The sequence below is a fragment of the Scomber scombrus genome, chromosome 15 (assembly GCF_963691925.1).
Source record: "Scomber scombrus chromosome 15, fScoSco1.1, whole genome shotgun sequence".
In the NCBI taxonomy this organism is placed as follows: domain Eukaryota; kingdom Metazoa; phylum Chordata; class Actinopteri; order Scombriformes; family Scombridae; genus Scomber; species Scomber scombrus.
This window is the reverse complement of record NC_084984.1, coordinates 17,250,742-17,270,441: the sequence shown is the minus strand read 5'-3', so window position 1 is coordinate 17,270,441 and position 19,700 is coordinate 17,250,742. Positions and strand designations below refer to the sequence as shown.

Sequence of the window (19,700 nt, the reverse complement as noted above, 5' to 3'; positions counted from 1 at the left end):
CAGTGGTTCATTTAAGTGGTCTCATCCAGAAAGCAGGTTTAACAAACTCTGAGTTAATTAACCTGAGTTGGGAAACTGAGTTTATGGCTCCAGAACAGCTGATTAGAGTTTGTTCAATCAACTCTGAGTGTGGTGAGTGTGGTGAAAGAATAAATTCATCATTAATAGAGCTCTGACCTTACAATCATCAGTGGGACCAATCACATCATGAGATATATGAGTTGATTATTAATCGTGTGTGTCTAAATATTATTTTTATGTAAGAGAAATTACCAGATTAGAAACATGCCAGTGCAGGAGCTGCTGTAACAAGCTGACAGCTGTCTGATCGATGTGTACAGAGTCACAGTGTTAGAAAAGAAGGACATGCAGAGGTTTGATCCTGAGCTGACGGTGAATTCATGCTCCGCGTTTTGAATGTGAGGACAGAGATCAATGTTCAAGCAACACTGTTAAAGATATTTCTTGAGTAACAAACTAATATCCAACCAAGATTTTGACTCTGACATACAGTAAACGTCTGCTAAATAATGTGCTTCGATACACACTTTGATATTGAATGAAAAAATTAAATGTTGGATCTGACGGCTGCTCAGAAAATTTGTGAGTTTGTTGAAGTAAACCTGCCAGCGGGCAGGTTTGTCTCAGGTTCACAGAGTCAGTTACCAGGGTAACTCACCCAAAGATTAAGGTACCTCTCTTTCTGAAGAAAATCCTTATCTCAGGGTTAACAAACTCAGACACCTGCTTTCTGGAATACAACCAGCTGCAGGTTTCTTTTCAACACTGGTGTTACTTCTGCAAAGCTCAACCAGCTTTTCAGTGGTTTTGTGGATCAGAACTACATTTGTACCTGCTGATACTGGTTAGATACTGGTGGCTCTCACTGTAGCAGATGAAGATACCATCTGCAATCATCACAACTGATGATCAGATGACAATTCACTTTAAATACAATGCAGAAAAAGCTTCAGTCATTGAAAGTTTAAGGTCCTTAATTTAAACCCCCACTAACGTAATAGCAATAGTGACTGGTCTAAGTTTTAAAGATCATAACAGTTACTTTACTGCAGCATTACTGGTATCATTCACCTGATGTGATGACTGACTGTGCCTTACACAGCTTGCAGTCTGATTGCTAACTGAAAATATATAGTTATGTTATTATGCAGGCTTTTGTCACTAACATACAGATCTATATAGCTTGTTAATAACAATGTTTCTGTTGAGACGTGCACATACATTGTAGTAATGTTAGCCATAAAACTTAATATCTAAAATATGACATAAGTGTTTACTTACGGTTGAAGTTGTACCAGCTGAAACACTGCGGTGTGCTGCTCCGTCTGTAAGCTAACGTTAGCCTGTAGCCTACTGTGCTACCAGATATCATCCTTCTGCAACTTCACGAGTAGCCATCATCGCTTAAGCGCCATGTTGCAACTTCCGGTTAAAGTATGGCGCTTTCCAGATACAACCATAGACTGTACATACACAATTACACACATACATACTTCATATTTAGGCACACGCATACATACATTCCCATATACGTGTGTGTGCATGTGTGTGTTAAAAAAAAAAGGGCAATGTGGCATGTGTTGAGAAACGTTATAACACGTACATGTAATAAAAGAAAGAAATTGCTTTCAAATGACCTTTGAAAAAATTACAGGAGTTGGCATCTCAAGAATTGCTAATCGTTGTATAAATAATAACCAGGCACAGAAGAGAGGAGGTCCGGATACCCGTTGTAGACAGCAGCTACACTAGATAACAGTAACATTTGGTGAATGTGCTTGTATTAGCATGGGGCTAAAAAAAAGTCTTTTGTCTAGTTAGTCCAGACTAAGTAGACTGCTTTCATTCATATTTTGGTGAGATGAGGGGCTGTGAGTGAACGCAGGTGAGAAGAGGCTCTGTTCAGCCAGAGGCACAATGAGACAGACAGACGTCAGATCCAGGAGCACAGAGGAGCAGGATGATTAAAGCCACAGAGCGAGGCCTTTTAATGACACGAGAGGATGACAAAGCCCCCCCCCCTTTCCGGTTAAACAAAATAGAGAGAAAATGGGAAGAAATTGCTAATGAACCACAGTCCATCTGTGTGAGCAAATACAACAGGATGTTGTTGTTCTTTTCAACTCTGGACTGTTTGCAAATCCAAATGGCATTTTTAAAATCAAATATACTCAGATTTTTTAACTGACAAATGAACAGCCTCTCCAGTATCTTGATGTAAGTAAATCAGTCATAATGGCAAATGTAGGTTTATGATAAGCTGTACAGACCTAAAATGTGTGAGTTTATGTTACAAAATGACTTACCCTGATAAGACACCAAGCACCAGATTGAGCATGAAGAAGGAGCCGATGATGATGAGAGGTATAAAGTAGAGCCAGTTCCAGGTGTTTCCTACCACATCATTAGTCTGGACACACAAACACACCAAGAGAAACAACATCAGATCAACGCAGAATAAAGTAAGAACACAGTTTGGGGTTTTCTAAGAATTTAAGCGCAAGTCCATTATATTACACATTTCACTTGAGATGTATATAGAATAAATGTCTCTGTATATCATTGTGAGATACACAATGAAACCAAATGCGGCAAATCCAAAATGCAAAAGGTCACAAAACAAATGAATACCTGGATTGCCCGACTCTTTTTCTTGAAATAAACAAATGTTTCACTACAATCTTTATGCTGAATTCAGTTGGAAACAATCATTTTAGCAAGAAATGGTGAATGAACATGCTCTAAATGAAAGGTAAATGGGCTGACGTTCAGTTTTGAATGACCCAGTTTGAGATGACAATGTATAAATGTGTTTGATCCTACATTCTTATTTCCCACCCACAGCTGTGAATAGCAATGTATTTTTCAGTAAGTTGGCTGACTGAACAAAAACTTTTGCCAACTTGCTTTGTTCGAGAAATACTGGCAACTTTTCCATTTGAAAAGAGTAATTAAAAAGTCTAACTTATCTCTGTGTGCTTTCTACCGCACAAAACCACCAACAAATGTCCCACAAACAAAAAGCTTGGTCTTCTATCATGGCAAAACAACTGTTTAATTCAGCACGAGTTACTGCTCATAAACATTCACTTAGAATTAATTGTCCTCACACAAAAAGGTATGACAATTCAGCTTTCCAATATGAGCCGTAACAGCTGGGGGTTGATTACTGTAATCGACTTAAACATGTACACGCACATATACAACCATGTTTCCATTTCTTTAGACAACATTACATCGATTTACATTAATTTCCTGGAGACTTATCCTAACTTCAACCATAACCATCACATGCCTAACTCTGACCCGTACCATAACCTTAAGATTTTTTTCAGCATAGACACCTTTATTCAGCAATAGACAGACAGGAAACATGGGAGAAAGAGGGGGGGGTGACATGCAGCAAAGGACCTCCGGCCAGGATTTGAACCGGGTCGGCTGCGTCTGTGGCATGCGCTCTAACCACTCGACCACCTCCGTGCCTTTTTACTCCTGGTGGTATGCTACAAAGCATTGCTGGTTTGCATTCAAACACAGGAAAACATTGCACTTTAGACATTTCCATCTCGAGTGTCTGCAGTTAGGATAACGCACATTTGGTTGTGGCTGTGAGGGTCTTGAGGTGTAACGTTGCTTCTGAGACAACATCTGTGGTAGAGACGAGGATGATGGTCCACCAAGTTTAGATGCTGGGTTGTTGATTTGCTTCAAACTATGGCCAAAACCATTGGAGAGGCATTGGTTTCTCATTCTGTAGGCCACAGTCCCTCTTGTAGACCAGCCAGGAATTTTAAATGCACAGATCAAGGATATATCTGAACAGGGGAAAGTACTCTTGCCTTGAATTGGCCGGGGTCTCGTCTATGTGTACAAACATGTCAAAAAGATAAATGCCTCCCAGTTGTAGGCAGGAATGAGTGATGTACTTGGGACGGCAATCTTTGAGTGGGCCTCTTTGTTCCACCGTTTGACAGTTGGAAGAGGCATGATCCCACAGGCATTGCTCTGAAGGTTGACACATTTGTTGTCAAACCATTTCACTGTGATCACCCCTTCAGCAGACCTGTAGTAAAAAAGCTCCACATCCAATCTCCATCAGCTCTTTGTCTGTCATCAAGGGGGCTCTACTGATATGGTTTGATCGGACAGTGCCAGTGCACTTGACACCCAGCTTCTGGACCAAGTTGAAACTGGTGAAGTAGTTGTCACAGAAGACGACTGAAAGCTGTTGCAGTGTTAAGGTTTTACATAACGTTGTCACCAATGAGGCCCCTAGAAGTAGCACCTGACCCACTTGTTTGGCTTGTGGGCGATAATGAGACACTGATCTGGACTGTCATTGCACTGCTGATTGTCACTAACAAAAATGAACCGTTGTAACAGCTTGAATATTTTCCTCTACATGATATCAGCTCATGGTTCTAGTAGTCCTCCATGGCTGGGAAGTTGAAAACACTCATGAGGAGTAGTATCCCAAGGAAATCTTCAACCTCTCAGGGTTTGATTGGATCCCTAACCCCTGGGCAGAGTACAGATTGGCATGTTGAGCAATATGTTCGATCATCTTGTCAGTGAAGACCATTTTGAAGTACTGTAAGGGTTTATTTACAGCATCAGGGGGTTCAAATCTTGAACCTGAAATGCCCTAATGTCTTCATAGTTCCAGATTCTCTCAGTGCCTTTGTTTGGACCTGAGGGTAAATCAGGGACAGGGGTGTCTCTAGCAAACTCTTGGCTTATCCTCTGTAAATCCCTGATATATACAAGCTATTCATGTCTCAGTTATCTACTTATCATGTTTGATCAGATAACCAACAATAGCGTAGCAAAGAGGATGAAGCATGTGAACACCCAAGAGTAGGAGGAAATCTTAATTTTTCACCAATATGCAATAGATGAACGTGTCATTCCAAAACCATGAACATTAATCTGCTGCTACAACAGCCTCCACTCTCTTAGAAAGGCTTCCTACAAGATGTTGGAACCTGACTAAAGCGATTTCTTCCAATTCAGCTACATAAGCATTATTGAGGTCAGACACTGATGTTGGGTGATATTCAGTCAGTCGGTGTTCCAATTCAGCCCTAAGAATAACATTTTTTATAATTATATACCATATAGTGTATTTCCCCCACTCTAAATTCATGTTTGAAAGGGTTTTCTTTAACTGATATCCTCAATAGTCCTTTCCACAGCAAACAATTTGACTAGAGTAGAAAAAGCACAGGTGTTACAAATAACATTAACAGTGGCTATGCTCTATTTAAGTGTCCCAGTAAACCATGACAGTGTGACAGTGAGCCAGCCGGCACAATACCAGGAGCCTGAAACTCAAGCAGCTGAATGGATTTCATTCCTACTGTGAAAAATGCCCTCAACAATTACACTGATTTGCTTAAATGGTGACCTGAGGTCAGTAACATTACAGCATTGATTTTTTCCCCACAATTTTATGAGAGAAAACTGTTTTTTAAACCCACATGTAGTGAAAAGTAACCAGATTTTCTATAAGAGGCACATCAGCTGAAACTTACTTTAAGCAGGATTGTATATTAGTACATCCAAAAGTTGTGTTCTAGCTGCAATGGGAAACTGATCACCTCATTTCACCTCAACATGTTAGGCTACAAATTGTATTAAAGCAGCAATAATCAATATTTTCATATTAACAATGGATCAAATTGCTATGTGTTATATCAGCCAAGAGAATTATCACCCAACTCTGTTTTAGCTGCTTTCAGCCCTTTATTTTGTTTTCTGGCCCATGAACATTACTGTTCTGATCATTCTCACTGCTCTTATCATCGTTGTTTCCAGACACAGCAAACAGATGTTTTTTAGCAAAAAAAAAGCTCCAATAAACCCACTGTATGCTATTTGCTGAGCACCAAACAGCAGATAGACAAAGTCAGCAACTAGCTGGTGAAAAAAGTGGAGCATTTAGTTGCTGAGTCAGATACTTCTCTCAGGAGTTGGACACGCATACATCAGGTGGACTCAAACATAACTGCCAATGAATGCTGATGTTACTACTTATCTGCTGCATGTTTTAAGAGGCGACTGCTAACTAAATTGCAATATCAGCTTTACAAGGTGATTAAATGTCATATGTTGTTTTTATAGCTTGTTCTGTTTCTTGACACTTGAAATAAACATCTATAACTGCAACATAAAAACAACAGAGTTTCAGATTTTATCCAAAGCACTTCATAACAATGGCTGGATACTTTATGATATAGTTAATAAGGCCAAAATATGTTCTTCAATAGTGACTGAGCTACAACAGGGCTAATATTCATGCTTGTTGTCACCCCCAGGGGTTCTGGGAGTCAGCATCCTCCATGTCTGCGAGTGCTCACAGACAGCAGCCTGTTGGTGGGGGACAGACCTGCGGACTGATGGGCTGTGTGAAGCACAGTGACATTTTGCAGACGCGAGTGTCGGAGTGATGCCACACACTTGCTGTAATTGTGATGGGAGGTTCAGGGTGGCTGAATCAGCAGGCCGGAGATCTATATTATGCACCCGAGTATGTGAGATGAACACATAGACACATACTATATACAGCAGCACACCCTCTGTCTCAGCTGTCAGAGAAGCAGCGGCCCACACACCAGGATAAATGGATGGTAGGAGCCTCACTGTTGCTCTGCATCGTTTCTTTCCCTACAAGTCCAACATCTTCAATGTCCCATCACCTCATCGCTCAATCTTTAGGTCCTTTTTTTCACTGTTGTCACTCCCTCTTTGACTCCATATTTAGATAATTATTTTGGTATGACCATGATCATCATCATCATCATCATCTTCTCTCGTGAATTTAATTGAAGTCAATGAAGCTTAAAGGAGAGGTTTAATATTACAATATTCTTATTCACTTTCTTTCAAAGAGAAGAGATGAGGAGGTGGAACAAGGATGTTGTTAGCCTAGCTTAGCATTAAGACTGGAAGCAGGGGGAAACAGCTAGCCTGCTTTGTCCAGACTTAAAAAAAAATAGGCCTGCCAACACCTGTAAAGGTTACTAATTACCATTTTATACCTTGTTTATTTAACCTGTGCACCCATAAACAGGTTTCAAGTTACATGCTGGAACTATGTCTTGGTGAACAGCTGTGTACAGTGAATGTGTGTAGCTTCTTGTTCTTTTGTCATTACAGTAAAGTTAGTTTTAAAGCCTGCAACTTTATTGTTTGTTTCAGTCTCATAACTCTCAACAGTGTTGTTTCCAGCTGTTTTCAGTAGAAAAAGCCCATATCAAGGATGTGATTATTGATGTGATTGTAATGTTCACAGCTTGTGCTGTCCACAAGTGGTCCAAAAATGGATTAATGAAGGTTTGGGTTTTACTTTCTACTAATAGTCTGTGTAAATAATATTTTTGGCTAATTTTGTATCTGCTCAAAATTTGGTAACTGTCCTTTCTGTTTGCAGTAGCAGCAAATATCTACTATCTGCTTTTCTCTCTGGGGAACCCTAGATGCCTGGTGGAGAAAATGAAGTGGAAATACACTCTGTTGCGTCAGCTTTCAGTCCCAGTCAGCTGGTGAGGAGGGAAGACTTTCTCTCCTGTTGACACAGCCTTAATTCTTCAGCTGACAGCTCCGGCTGACTGGCTGAGTTCAGTTGAGCTTTGGCAGATGTTTTTAAGATTCTGAAACACAGTAAGGTCTCTGTGGTGAAAGCCGAAAAGCTGCTGGTTTCCTCAAATTTGAACGGTTCGACAAGCTAAACACAATCTGGTTTTGCACTACTCATGAGGATATGTAGGAGTAACTTGTTGGTTGTTTCTTATCATTATTTATTTGTAATATTATTTTATAATATCTTAATGTGTTAATGAGATTTAAAAATGGAAAATTAATTTTAGAAATTAATTTGCAGCATCAATGCTGTTATTTTGCATTTTCCCCACATTTACTCACTTTGTATTGCCAGATGTTATTCTGTGCTTGTTACCAAGATGACCTTGCTCCCTGTGACTACTTAACAGCTTCCCAAAAACAAAGAAAGTTATCTCTTTGACTGAGGAAATAAATGGCCAGTGTCACTTTCACGACCTACTGTGAGCTATACTACTACACTTAGACTGGGATGAGATGAGATGACATCAGCATGATAATGGCTTAATCCAACAGAAGGAAGGAATTTGTGAAAATGTATTGTTTTATTTATAGGGAGCATAAAGATTAGCATGTCTGTTTTTTGCCTTCTAACATATAGTTTGAAATCTACTTGCTGCATGACACTATAGACATTATAGGCTGTTGAAATCCCTGAACCTGAATATCCATCTGGGAGAAGAGAAGAGGAGAGAAGGAGAAGGAGAAGGAGAAGGAGAAGGAGAAGGAGAAGGAGAAGGAGAATGAGAAAGAGAAGGAGAAGGAGAAGGAGAATGAGAAGGAGAAGGAGAAGAGAAGATGTTTTGGCCCTGGGCGTCATGGAAGGACATCCATCACTTCAATTTATCATATGTCACTTTCTGAACAGAGGGTGTGATCCAGTATTCTATATTACAAAGCGCCTCTGGCACCACCAACCAAACACATCTGTGGTTTCATCGACATTTCATTTACATATTTAGGAGAAGGTGTGTTTGTGTGTGTGTGTGCGTATGTGCGTGTCTGTCTCTCTCTGCTTCTTGCCAACTCTCTCTATTTTGCTCCAAGTCTGCAGATTTTTTATTCCTTTCTCATTCTCTCTTCTTTTTTCATGTGTTTTCATCAAATCATACGACCTGCTGCTTTATAATCTGTCAGCATCAAAACAATTTTGTTGCTTCACTACCAGCTGCTATTTGTATATAATATGCAGTGCACTGCACCAAAAATGTAGTCTGTGGGTAAGTCCCGACCAAAACAAAAGCTCAAGGACAGAATAAATACTCACTTTTATGCACCATTTGCTTCTTGGATCATAGTTAAAGATAGAACCAGCAGTTATTATACTAGATTTTATTGTAAAGAAAGATAATATACCAACTCTTTGTTCAAAGCCCTGCTTTGGTTTTCTCATTCCACAGTGTATGAACAAATGGTGTATTTGTGTCATTTATATGTATTTGGGCTAATTGGCTCACCCCACCTTTACTGGGTTTGGAGCCATGCAACAAGATTAAACTGCGTGCACAGCACTAGAGCAGATAAAGGGCATATGGCAATCAAGGCCACTGGCTATACTAATTTAGTTGATTAAACAACTACTGATGTAATATGTTGCCTTTAGCAAGGTACTTCTAGTGACCCCATATGTTCTTATATATGCGAGAACAGAAAAAAAAAACTCACGATCACATATTAGAATGCTACACAATTACCTAAATTTGTCACTGAACTTGAATTGTGCAAAGTTTAAAGTGAGCCAGACTTACGAACCCTGAGTTATGTCCATTCAAATTCATCATCTTGTTGTGGTGTCACCTACTGTAAAGGTAACATCATTCATCACATCATGGTTATCTAGGCCAGAATTTTGAGTACAATGGTGAACAAGTCATGTCAGTTTGGGAGAGAGTTGTGGTAGTGTAAGCCACATTTGCTGGACTTTGGTCTTGAATAACTTCTCAAGTTGGGCCAGTACTCACCAGTATAGAATACTGGCATGTCTGATTTTTGCACACTTTGTATTACATACTGTCACCCCCTGGTGAATGTAGGCACACCACTCTCTGACTAAAAAACAAAGTCTGAGGAAACATCATCACCCAGGAATCTTAGTTTAATTTAGCTGTGGCTTCCCCTGTCACAAGCTACAGGTGATAACATCTGTGGAAAGAGAAAGCATGAGATGGTCATATGTTCCATATTCAAGCAGTATGTCCAAATTTGATGAAATTGCCACATTGAATTACAATTGTTGGACAAACTGTGTAACTTGATATTTGTGGTGTAAAAGGTTTTTTAAAAAGTCTAATCAGAGTGTACACAGCGTGGCCTATAATGATGATAAATGTTGAGATATTTTTCTATTTGGAACACACAAAAATATGAGACTTCAAGCAGAGCCTTCTTCCTGGTGGTGAAATGATGACACCCCAAAAGATGCCCTCCTCACAGTGTGTTGATTTTTAAAAGCAAACTCTAGGTTATGATTTAAATCCTCTTAATTCATATGTGAGTTCATCTGATATCGTTATCCCGCCTCTGTTATTCCCATGAGTCATCGCTAGCGGGCTGCTCGGAATGATCAGTGAGGAAAAAGCGAAATCTGCCACATAATTTGGACTCATGCATCATACAGTTGCGGTGTGACAGTGTACTCCCACTCTCAGCTTGCAGTGTTGCCACCACACACGCACACACACATTTTCTCTAATGGCAAGGAAAGCCTGCTGAGATGCAGACAGCCACTCTGAATCAATTCTGTGGTCCTTTCAGTCCTGAAACATTCACAACAAGTAGCAGTGACTGTGCTCAACGGCTCTGGTGGCACAAACAGCAAAGGGTCTTTGGCTAGAGGAAGAAGACTATATCAAAACGGTTTTCTAGTTAAATTGAATTTGAGGCTCTTAATCATCTTTCTCAGAGTCTACAATTTTACTCTCTTGACGGCAAATTTCATTTGCTGCAGGCTAATTTTAGTGCTATTTAATCAGGCAGTTTGAGTTCAAAAGGCTGACCACTTAAATGTGGACACAAGGTTCCTTTCACATCAAAGTACTCAGCAAGCATGAGTCTCACTTGCCTGGACCCGACCGGTACATTTGGAGTTCTTTTGCTTCAACAGTAAACCGCTCTACATCTTAAGTAGCACTTTGGGGGAAAAAACACACACAAATGCCCGTAAAATTCTAATCACTTACTGCATGAAAATGCCATTTCAGGGATCCTTTATTTACACCAGTCTTAGACAACATTAATATGGCGTCTTACTCACTTATGTACAATATATTCCAAATTAAAGATCTGCTAATTCATATTTTTTAAATGAACATAAATCAAGCTCTGATAAAACTGCTCAAATGACTCACATGCCATGTCTAAAAATCACACTTCTGTGTGTACCCTTCTGTGTAGTACACTACATTATGCACTTACTTGTGCAGCTGACAAATTGCGACAGATTGGTGTTGTCTCAAATCAAACAAGGCCATTCCGCACTTACCGGAAATAACAATTAGCTAGTTAGCATGCTAGCGTTAGCGTTGTTGTTCGCGGTACCAAATCATTACAGACTGCTAAATTAACCCAAGAAACCTATTGATGGCTTATATCTGACAACAGTCAGCCGCCATTTCCAGTTTGAAAAGTGGTCCCTCCCCTTTTGCTACCTAGCAAAGATGGCGACCATTGAGGGCAAGAAGTGTCTATAGTGCCACACTCAACTTTTTGACCGTCTTGAGTGCACCATCCAGATACTAACAGTTTTTCATACAGTGTGAATGCGCTTATGCACTCAAAATATTAAGTGCAGAAGTACAAGATTTGAGACACAGCATCAGTCAGTTTGGAGTTGAGAACAAAACACATCAAACATTCAACATCTTTTAAAATGTTTCCAGTATGAAAAACATGTGCTCACGATGCTGGTTTATTCCTGCTAGAGTGTGGCAAAACGTCCTTACAGGCAAACACACAAACACACAAACACACACACACACACACACACACACACACACACACACACACACACACACACACACACACACACACACACGTACACGTACACGTACACACACAACTTGACAGCTTTAGTATGCTTTCTTTGATATTGTTATTGAAGTTACCAGCTGGACATTCACACAGAGACGTGGCTGAACGTTCAGACAGTATCTAACTGTTCCTCTCTGCTGCTCTATTTTTACAAGGGTTTGACAGGCACCATGACTGCCCTTACAGCACAATACGTCTCTCTGACAAGGTCAAGGTGCACCTGCCTCAGTGACTCACTCACACAGCTCTGACAAAGTGAACGGAAAATGTGACTGTGATGCTTAGCATCACACACATCAACACAGTAAACCACACAAGCTCACACACAGATGTCAACAAAGGGACGCAACAATGCACAAAGATTTTACTCAATATAGTAAATCAATAGATGTCACAGACTGATTTGTAATCTTGAGGTATAACATTAATATCTGCTGTAATAATAGCAGGATTCCTTCTTTTATTCTATGAAGCTGATTTAGAAAATATGATTTCAGGGCCTCACCTGTCAAAAAAAAAAAAAAAAGATTCAAATGAGAGCAAATACAATATTAAGTGACATGTGTACATTTTTTTGCAGTGTGAAGCCAGAACATGACACAGCAGAGGTAATTAGGGGCGCATCTAATTTGATGGCAGCCGTCGGATCGCCAGGAGAGACAGAGGAAATGTAATAAAATCACGGGGCATGAAATGAAGATTGCCACATTATCGACGCTGAAAAACCGCCCACACATCCTGCTGCTGCTACAACAGTGTTACTTCCCTGCTGACTGGCTCAGAGCTAAAGCGGCATTCACAGTGTGAATCAACGCAAGGCTTTGCTGTCTTTTGAGGATCACTGTCATGACATTTCTGCCGGGGGAGAGTGGGAATGATGAGATCACGTTAAGATGGCACCCGAGCCTGGTGTTCTGTGGTTCATCAAAGATTGAGCTCGTTATTTTTATTATTTATAGGATTTCTGTTTTCAAATAAATTGATTTTATTATTAAGGTATTTCTTAAAAATAGAAGATAAAGTAAGATATGTGGACAATTTATATTTTGGCACATTACTGCTGATCATTTGGCGTAGTTGCCACAGTCCAAATTGCAGGTCAAAAGACATTTTTTTCATGCACAAAGTCACATACATTCAGATGCTACTTTCTAAATCAATATAATGGAGCCATTATGTCCAATAAATATTTAATCTAATGTAATATTGTTATATGCCTGTGCAGAGCTATATGAATTAAATTATTGTTGTGCCATTCATTTGAGCATTGAGCCATCCAGTTCTGCCAGAGACATCTAATGCTGGCAGCATATGTGCTGGGTGAGCAGTTTTTACAGTAATGTACAGCACTGGGTCACATCAACTATATGGAAGTTCTCTCCTAAGGGAGTGCAAAGCAGACACTAGAGGTTTAGTAACTACTTGTTAGTTTATAACTGAATCAGCTACTAAAATTGGTTGCACCACAATTACTGGGGGAATAACCTTACTAGTTTAGACATGTGAAAGTTATTACTGAGGCAAGCAACCAATCAACAATCAAAGACAGAGTCACATCATCATAGCTTCCATACAAATTAGCTTCCTGGCTCGCATCATAGCACATCATAGTAAGATAGATCAATATTGAAATCTCATTTCAATGAATTAGCTCCTTACTGGATTACTGTTGTATAGTGGCATGCAGTTAATGACAAAAATATACTGTGTGGCAGGAAAAACATCAGTTGTACTATTACTGAGTATAATTGTGTGACATTTTATGATTTACAACTATCCATGGGACATGTGTGTAAATATTAAGTTGCTACTTAGAAATATGTTGTAACTCTCTGTGGTGCAACCACTTTTATTTTAGTAATGCATAAATAATAACTTGAATAAAGGAATAGAGGGATGATTTGTCCTTATATGCATGACACATGGTCATTTGTCATATTGATTGGTGGCAGAGCCTAAATAAGGCGGGTCTTACCACATATGAGTCTGTCAGAGGGCAGATGTCACAGAGGAGAGAAAGACAAAGCAAGGGGAGGGAACCATGAACCCAAGTTGGTATGCTGAGGATAACAAGGAACTCTTTTGTTTAGACTGCAAGAGGGAATGATAAACCTCACCATGAACATTTTGGTTTAGTTTCTGTCTGTCTGTGACTAACTTTTAGCCTCATTGAACTGAAACCGATGCCATGCTCAGTTCATGCTTTAGTGAAGGGCCAAAGGACACCCAGCCAGGCTCCCATCACTCAGTCAAGGGAAGTGAAACTCTGAAAGACAAGTAAAGATCACCAGGGTTCGGGGAGGCCTTAATTTCTCTCTGTCGTTGTGTGCCCTGTTACTACCTACAAGGATTAGTGGCAATTCCTTACTAATAAAAATGCTGCAAGAAGAGACACAGGGTGATCATGCCTCAATTTAGATGAGTTATTTACCCTCATATTATTATCCACTTTTCACCTTGAGAACTGACTGACTAACAGGAAGCATTTAGTGGATGTGGGGGAGGGAGGAAATATGAAGGAACAGTCAGCAAATGACAGAATAATTTAAAAGGATAATACTTATTATTCCCCCTCTATAGGTAGTTTGAACTTCATGATGCAAATATAATCTGGCCTCCAATGTTCTGCAGTTGCGTATCAGTAACATCCCCCATGTGGTTGAGCTGCTAAAGACGATACTGGTGGAAGCATATTTTTCTCAAGTCAAAAGCACAGCTCTGCGGTGGCTGGCAACGTTATGATCATTAGCATAAGCTGAAATCTCTCTTCATTTGCACTCCCTTCCCTTTTCCTCCGCTCTGTTCATGATTATAACATCAAGAAGGAGTGTTGACTCAGTTTGGAGACATTCTCTTCCACCCAGGCTCTCTCTATAGAGTGTACAGACTTCACTGAAGATGGATCATTATCATGCAGCAGGTTGAGCTTGTTCTCTTTCTCAGGCCCATGAGAGTACTTGTCAAAAAAAAAGGTAACCTCTTGGTTTGAGGAAAGTTTTATGGAAAGAAAACTTTAGGTTTTGTTAAGGTCAGGGAACAAGTACAATCATAGTTCAACAATATACTTGGTGTACGTTGATAGAAGGAAGTATGCCAACAGCATTCTCCCATGTCAAGCCCTGACACTACAGTACACAGGACCATCAACCACAACCTCCTCCCAAAGAGGTTTTGTAGCACTATGTCAACGCTATACTGCTTGCACCTTTGCTTCTGAGGGATAAAATTCATTACTCACATGACACCACAAGAAACATGCTTGTCAGGTTGTTTTAGCACATTTCTGGTAAAAGACAGTCACTCGACAATGCACTACTTTGGCCAATCAAATACATGCAAATGCACACTGATACCTTAACCTTTATCAAATGCAGTGCTAGTGTTGGCGTCAGTGTTTCTTTCCAATAAAATAAACTATACACTGAGTATGCATCATGCGTACAAAATTGCTTTTTAAGTGTTAAAGGTGGAGTGCAAGATTTTTATCTCCCCCTTCTGGCAGTGAGAGTAATTACAAGAACAAAAGGTTCAACACATAGGCTCTGCTTTAGCCTACTCCATTGCTACTGTTGTGGTTGTAAAATGGTGATTCATTGTTTTGAGCGTCATACAACCCCCGCAACATTACTTTGTTTCCTTTCAAGTGAGAGCTAAGTGGAAGGCAGCTGCTTGGTCAGTGTAAGTCTCTGTGAAATACAGTAAGATTTATCTGGTTGTGATGGACTTAATCAGCATTGTCTTTTGGTAAGGGCTTGAACGTAACTGATGTTCTTCTATACGTAAAAGCTCCATACCATAAATTTCTATCGTTAAAAAAATTCAATTGCTGTCCTGAATTGTCTTCTTTAACTGAAATGTCTTGAAACTTGACTTCTAGACTTTTTCTTATCTTCTCCCTGGTACCTGTAGCAACACGCTCACAGCCTTATTGTCAATGTTCCCTTCGGCTGAAGAATAACAAGACACACAACAACGCTTCGTTCCACTACATCAGCTGCTGGGAGACCACAGGATCCTGGGACGAGACCTCGCTGTAGGGTTGAAGTTATGAGGGAAGAGAGGGTGGGGGGGTGGATGACCGAGAGAAAGCAATGAGGAGAGAAGAAGAGGGAGCAGGATGGTAATGACAGGGAGGATGGGGAGAGGCACTCTACATTTTCTTTTGCACCATTAGACAGGAAGGGGAGCGATCCACCTCAGGGCAGAGGTAGCACAGTCATCAATCTGCAAGGTTAACGCCGGGTTAGGGTAAAATATATAATCCACTGAATAGAGCCCCGCCTGGATGCTATTCTGGATTCATGATGTTATAAACATAACCCTTTCCCCTTGCTTCTGTACCATGAGTGCATCTACATTTGTAGACGTGGGATATTAATGCATGACAGACATGCACGCTCCACTGCTCTCACACAAATAAACCTATGGCTCTTTTCCAATACATAATGTTTTCATGGTTTCGCCTTTTATGTCCTTTATGTTCCGTGCTTTGGGAAAAACTTGTGGAGCTACGGTGTATTTCAGTGCTGCTCAGATGGTGAGTTACATGTACTATCAGGAGGTGCTTACAGTGCTGCCAAACAAGATGAATCAAGGAAATGTACCTTCACGTCTCAAGGACTACTTCAAAAAACAGTAACCACGATTTATTACCCCATCTGCAATCACAACTCTTTTCCAAACAAACATATTGAATGCAAACCATGGCCAGTTTCCAAAGAAAAACCAGTATGTATGTGTGTGTGTGTGTGTTTGTTTTTTTTAAAAATAGATGTAGTTGAATTGCTGCTGACATCTTGGATTTGTTGAGTGATTCAAATAGGTCGTCAGCTTTGTCCACTGATGTCTATTTCCACTAGTATTAAGTATTTAGACAACATCTTCCAAAATCGCTAATTATATCTACCATTGTGTATTACATTTATGAACTCTTAAATTGGCATATTTTCTTCTATGGTGGTGAAAAACATTGACTGCTTCCAGCAAACATTACCTGCCACTATGGCTGCTTCTGTACTGATTAAAAATGATCAGCTGGATGGACACAAGCTGAGGACCTCAGGAACAAAACAAGGCCCACTCCCTACAAGGAATCAGATTAAATGAACACAATGTCAAGCTCACTGGTAATACGACTTGTAACTGTTAGTGAGTAGCAAATCTAGAAAACATTGTTCCTATCTGCAGCTGAATATACATTTAAACTGTGGTTAAACTTATGACTGGATTTGAGATGTCCAGTTAAAGCAGGCATGTCCAAACTATTCCATGAAGGGCTGTGTATCTGCAGGTTTTTGTTCCAACCAATCAGGAGCACACATTCAACCAATAAACTGTCCGAAGACTGAGATCAGTTGTTAAAATGAGTGAATCCTGTTGTGCTCCTGCTTGGTTGGAATAAAAACCTGCAGCCACTTGAACCTTTATGGAATAGTTTGGACATCCCTGAGTTAAAGCATACTAGCACCTGCCAGCCAGTCACAAACAACTATTTTCTGTGGCCGTGGCATAAATACTTGTAATGGTTAACTGGCACTTGTTACGCACACAAGCCTATCAGCAGATGTTCCACTGGCACGGTAAGTGAGTTAGCAAAGGCTCCAACTGACAGATGGATGCATAGGTGTGAGCCAGGTGTCAGCAAGGTGTGCCTGTGCCTGCCTGTGGTGTAGTAAAACCTCAAGAGCAGCAATCAGACCAATCAAAACAGCCCCAAATGGAGCCTCGTCTGCCTCAGTGGGGTGTGTGAAGGGGTTCTCTGAAGAGATCTCTCCTACAGCTAAACACCATATCATGCATGCATGTGAATCCGTCTTGTCATGAAGTAGAAAAGACAGAGAGGAAAGAAGATAAAAACCAGGGAGGACTGGATGGTAAAATTCAACAGCAGAAAGAAAAGGAACAGGTTGGATAGGTGGGCTGGGAGCAATACAGTAATGAAAGCCTCAGTGAAGTAAAAATAACTGGAGGATAAAAAAAACAATGACTTTGAGCAGAAAGAGAAGAAAAACACAGAAATACAAAGAAAAAGTAACGACTGAGAGAAAAGGCATTCTCAGATCACAGCAGTGTGGGGCTGCAGCGCTGAGGATAATGAGCCAGAAAAAGCTACGGGAGATGTTTGGAATGAAACGAAGAGGAAGAGGGAGAAGAAGGAGAAGGAGGAAAGATGGCTCTGTAAGTGGCTCACAATGTAGTGCCAGTTAGCTGATCTCCCCCTGGGGAAGCAAAAGGGAAGAGAAAAGAAGGCAGGGAAGGGAAGGGGAAAGGAGAGGTGTTTAGTGAATAAAAGGAGGAGATAAATGTTGAGGACAGGAGCGTAAAGTGGGATAATGAAAGTAGGAATGAAATGTGCTATAGTAGCAAATAACGAAACAAATAAATAATTTGACAAGTTTAATTTAATGGATCAATAATAATTGATCATATTTGACATTGGGTGTAGAATCACTCGCTGTGATGGCATTAACTTTGACTGCTATAAGACACATTACATATAACACTGCATACAAAAAGAATTCCTCTCCCAACTCATTAGGATTTTACTACATAAACATAAAATGGAGAGTCTCACCTAAATCACATAAGAGTCTTCTCTCTTTAAAGATGCCAATAATTCCATGTGTTTCTAAAGGCAGTGGTAATATACATAAACACAGCTTTAGATTAACTTTTAGTTTAGTCTTATAGGTTTAGGAACAAGATTTTTAGTTGAATTGTGCTTTACTGATGGCTTCACACAACACACAACTATATCTTCGCAATCTAGGTTGGTACCAAATATCTACAGACTCAGACAGACCTTCTTTCCTTATGCAGGATAGAAGCTAAATGTCACAAAAATTACACTGTAGAAATATCACCTTAATAGTCCAGGGAAGTCTGTAGAAATATACCCTAAGAGAACTTTCTAATGACCTGCAGTGAGAGACATGTTCACAAGTCCATGACATTTGGAGGTTCCCATCTAGCCGCCGATGGTCACTGCAGTGCAACAGAAGCTACAATGCAGGTTGGTAGAGATGTTTTTTTAGAAAGTAATGATCCCCACATTCTAATTTTAAGAATAGGTTATTTTAAGTAATATATTAAGAGGTATTTTTGAATCAAATTAAACTAAATTAGTCTCTGATCTCCTTTTCCTCATTGCAACCATATCTATGTGTCACCACACCACAGGCAGCCTTCAAAATAACTCTGTCAATACTGGAAAGTGTTTTAAGGTGGAAATTTGTGCTGCATTTCTTCATTTGGCATGCCCCGCTAGTCCAATATTATTCCTTAAACGGCTGATGAAGCTATGAGTCAGACTGTGATTGTGGGACTGGCCCAGACACTTCACCATTTTTTAGTTCTGCTTGGCTGGCTTGGCTCCCTCGTCCTTTAGAGATTCTTGTTTTTCCTTTTCTTTGCTGGGATTGTGTGTTTTTTTAAAAAGGCGATATCATGCTTTTGGCTGCCATTAAAAACCAAAGACGTGCTGGTGTCTAGATTACAAAACTGTCTGAGATGGTGATAGAGAGAAATGGTACTAAAAACGTGTGTATGATTTGTGGTGACCCTGTTGTATAAAACAAAAAACACATGGCCATAGCATCTCTGCTGTGTACTCACAGATCGTTGATTTCATTTAGTTACCCTGCCTCTCTTCATGCATATTGGACCACTGTGTTTTTGTGGTAAGTATATTTTTGAAACATTTTGAACTTGCTTTTTTTTTGTTTTTTGTAACACAGTTCAGACCCCCATCTGTTTGCCTCCACCTGCGTCTTTTCATTGTGTAGATATGCAATCACACAGCTTCACTTCCAGTTAAGTGTGAACACACATTTAGGCAGTAATTAATGTTTCAATATCAGCTTAACATGCATGCTGGAAGCAGTAATATACAGTTCATCCATACTTCTACTACAGGTACAATGTGTCCACTGCTGCCACCTCACCATCCATGCAGAACCCAAACTGATGCATTGACAGTCAAGTGTAAGCTTACACTTCAGTGAGATTTTAAAGGCTTACAGATGGGTGAG

The 19,700-nt window shown here is 40.0% G+C and overlaps 1 protein-coding gene across 1 annotated transcript in view; it reads right to left on the bottom strand.

The window, feature by feature from the left end:
• The window catches only part of cacna1bb (calcium channel, voltage-dependent, N type, alpha 1B subunit, b), a 177,110-nt gene that overhangs the window by 84,591 nt on the left and 72,819 nt on the right, over positions 1 to 19,700 (bottom strand). Inside the window, 1 exon segment of the mRNA XM_062434601.1 lies at positions 2,328 to 2,431. Within this exon segment, the coding sequence (XP_062290585.1) occupies positions 2,328 to 2,431 (104 nt within the window).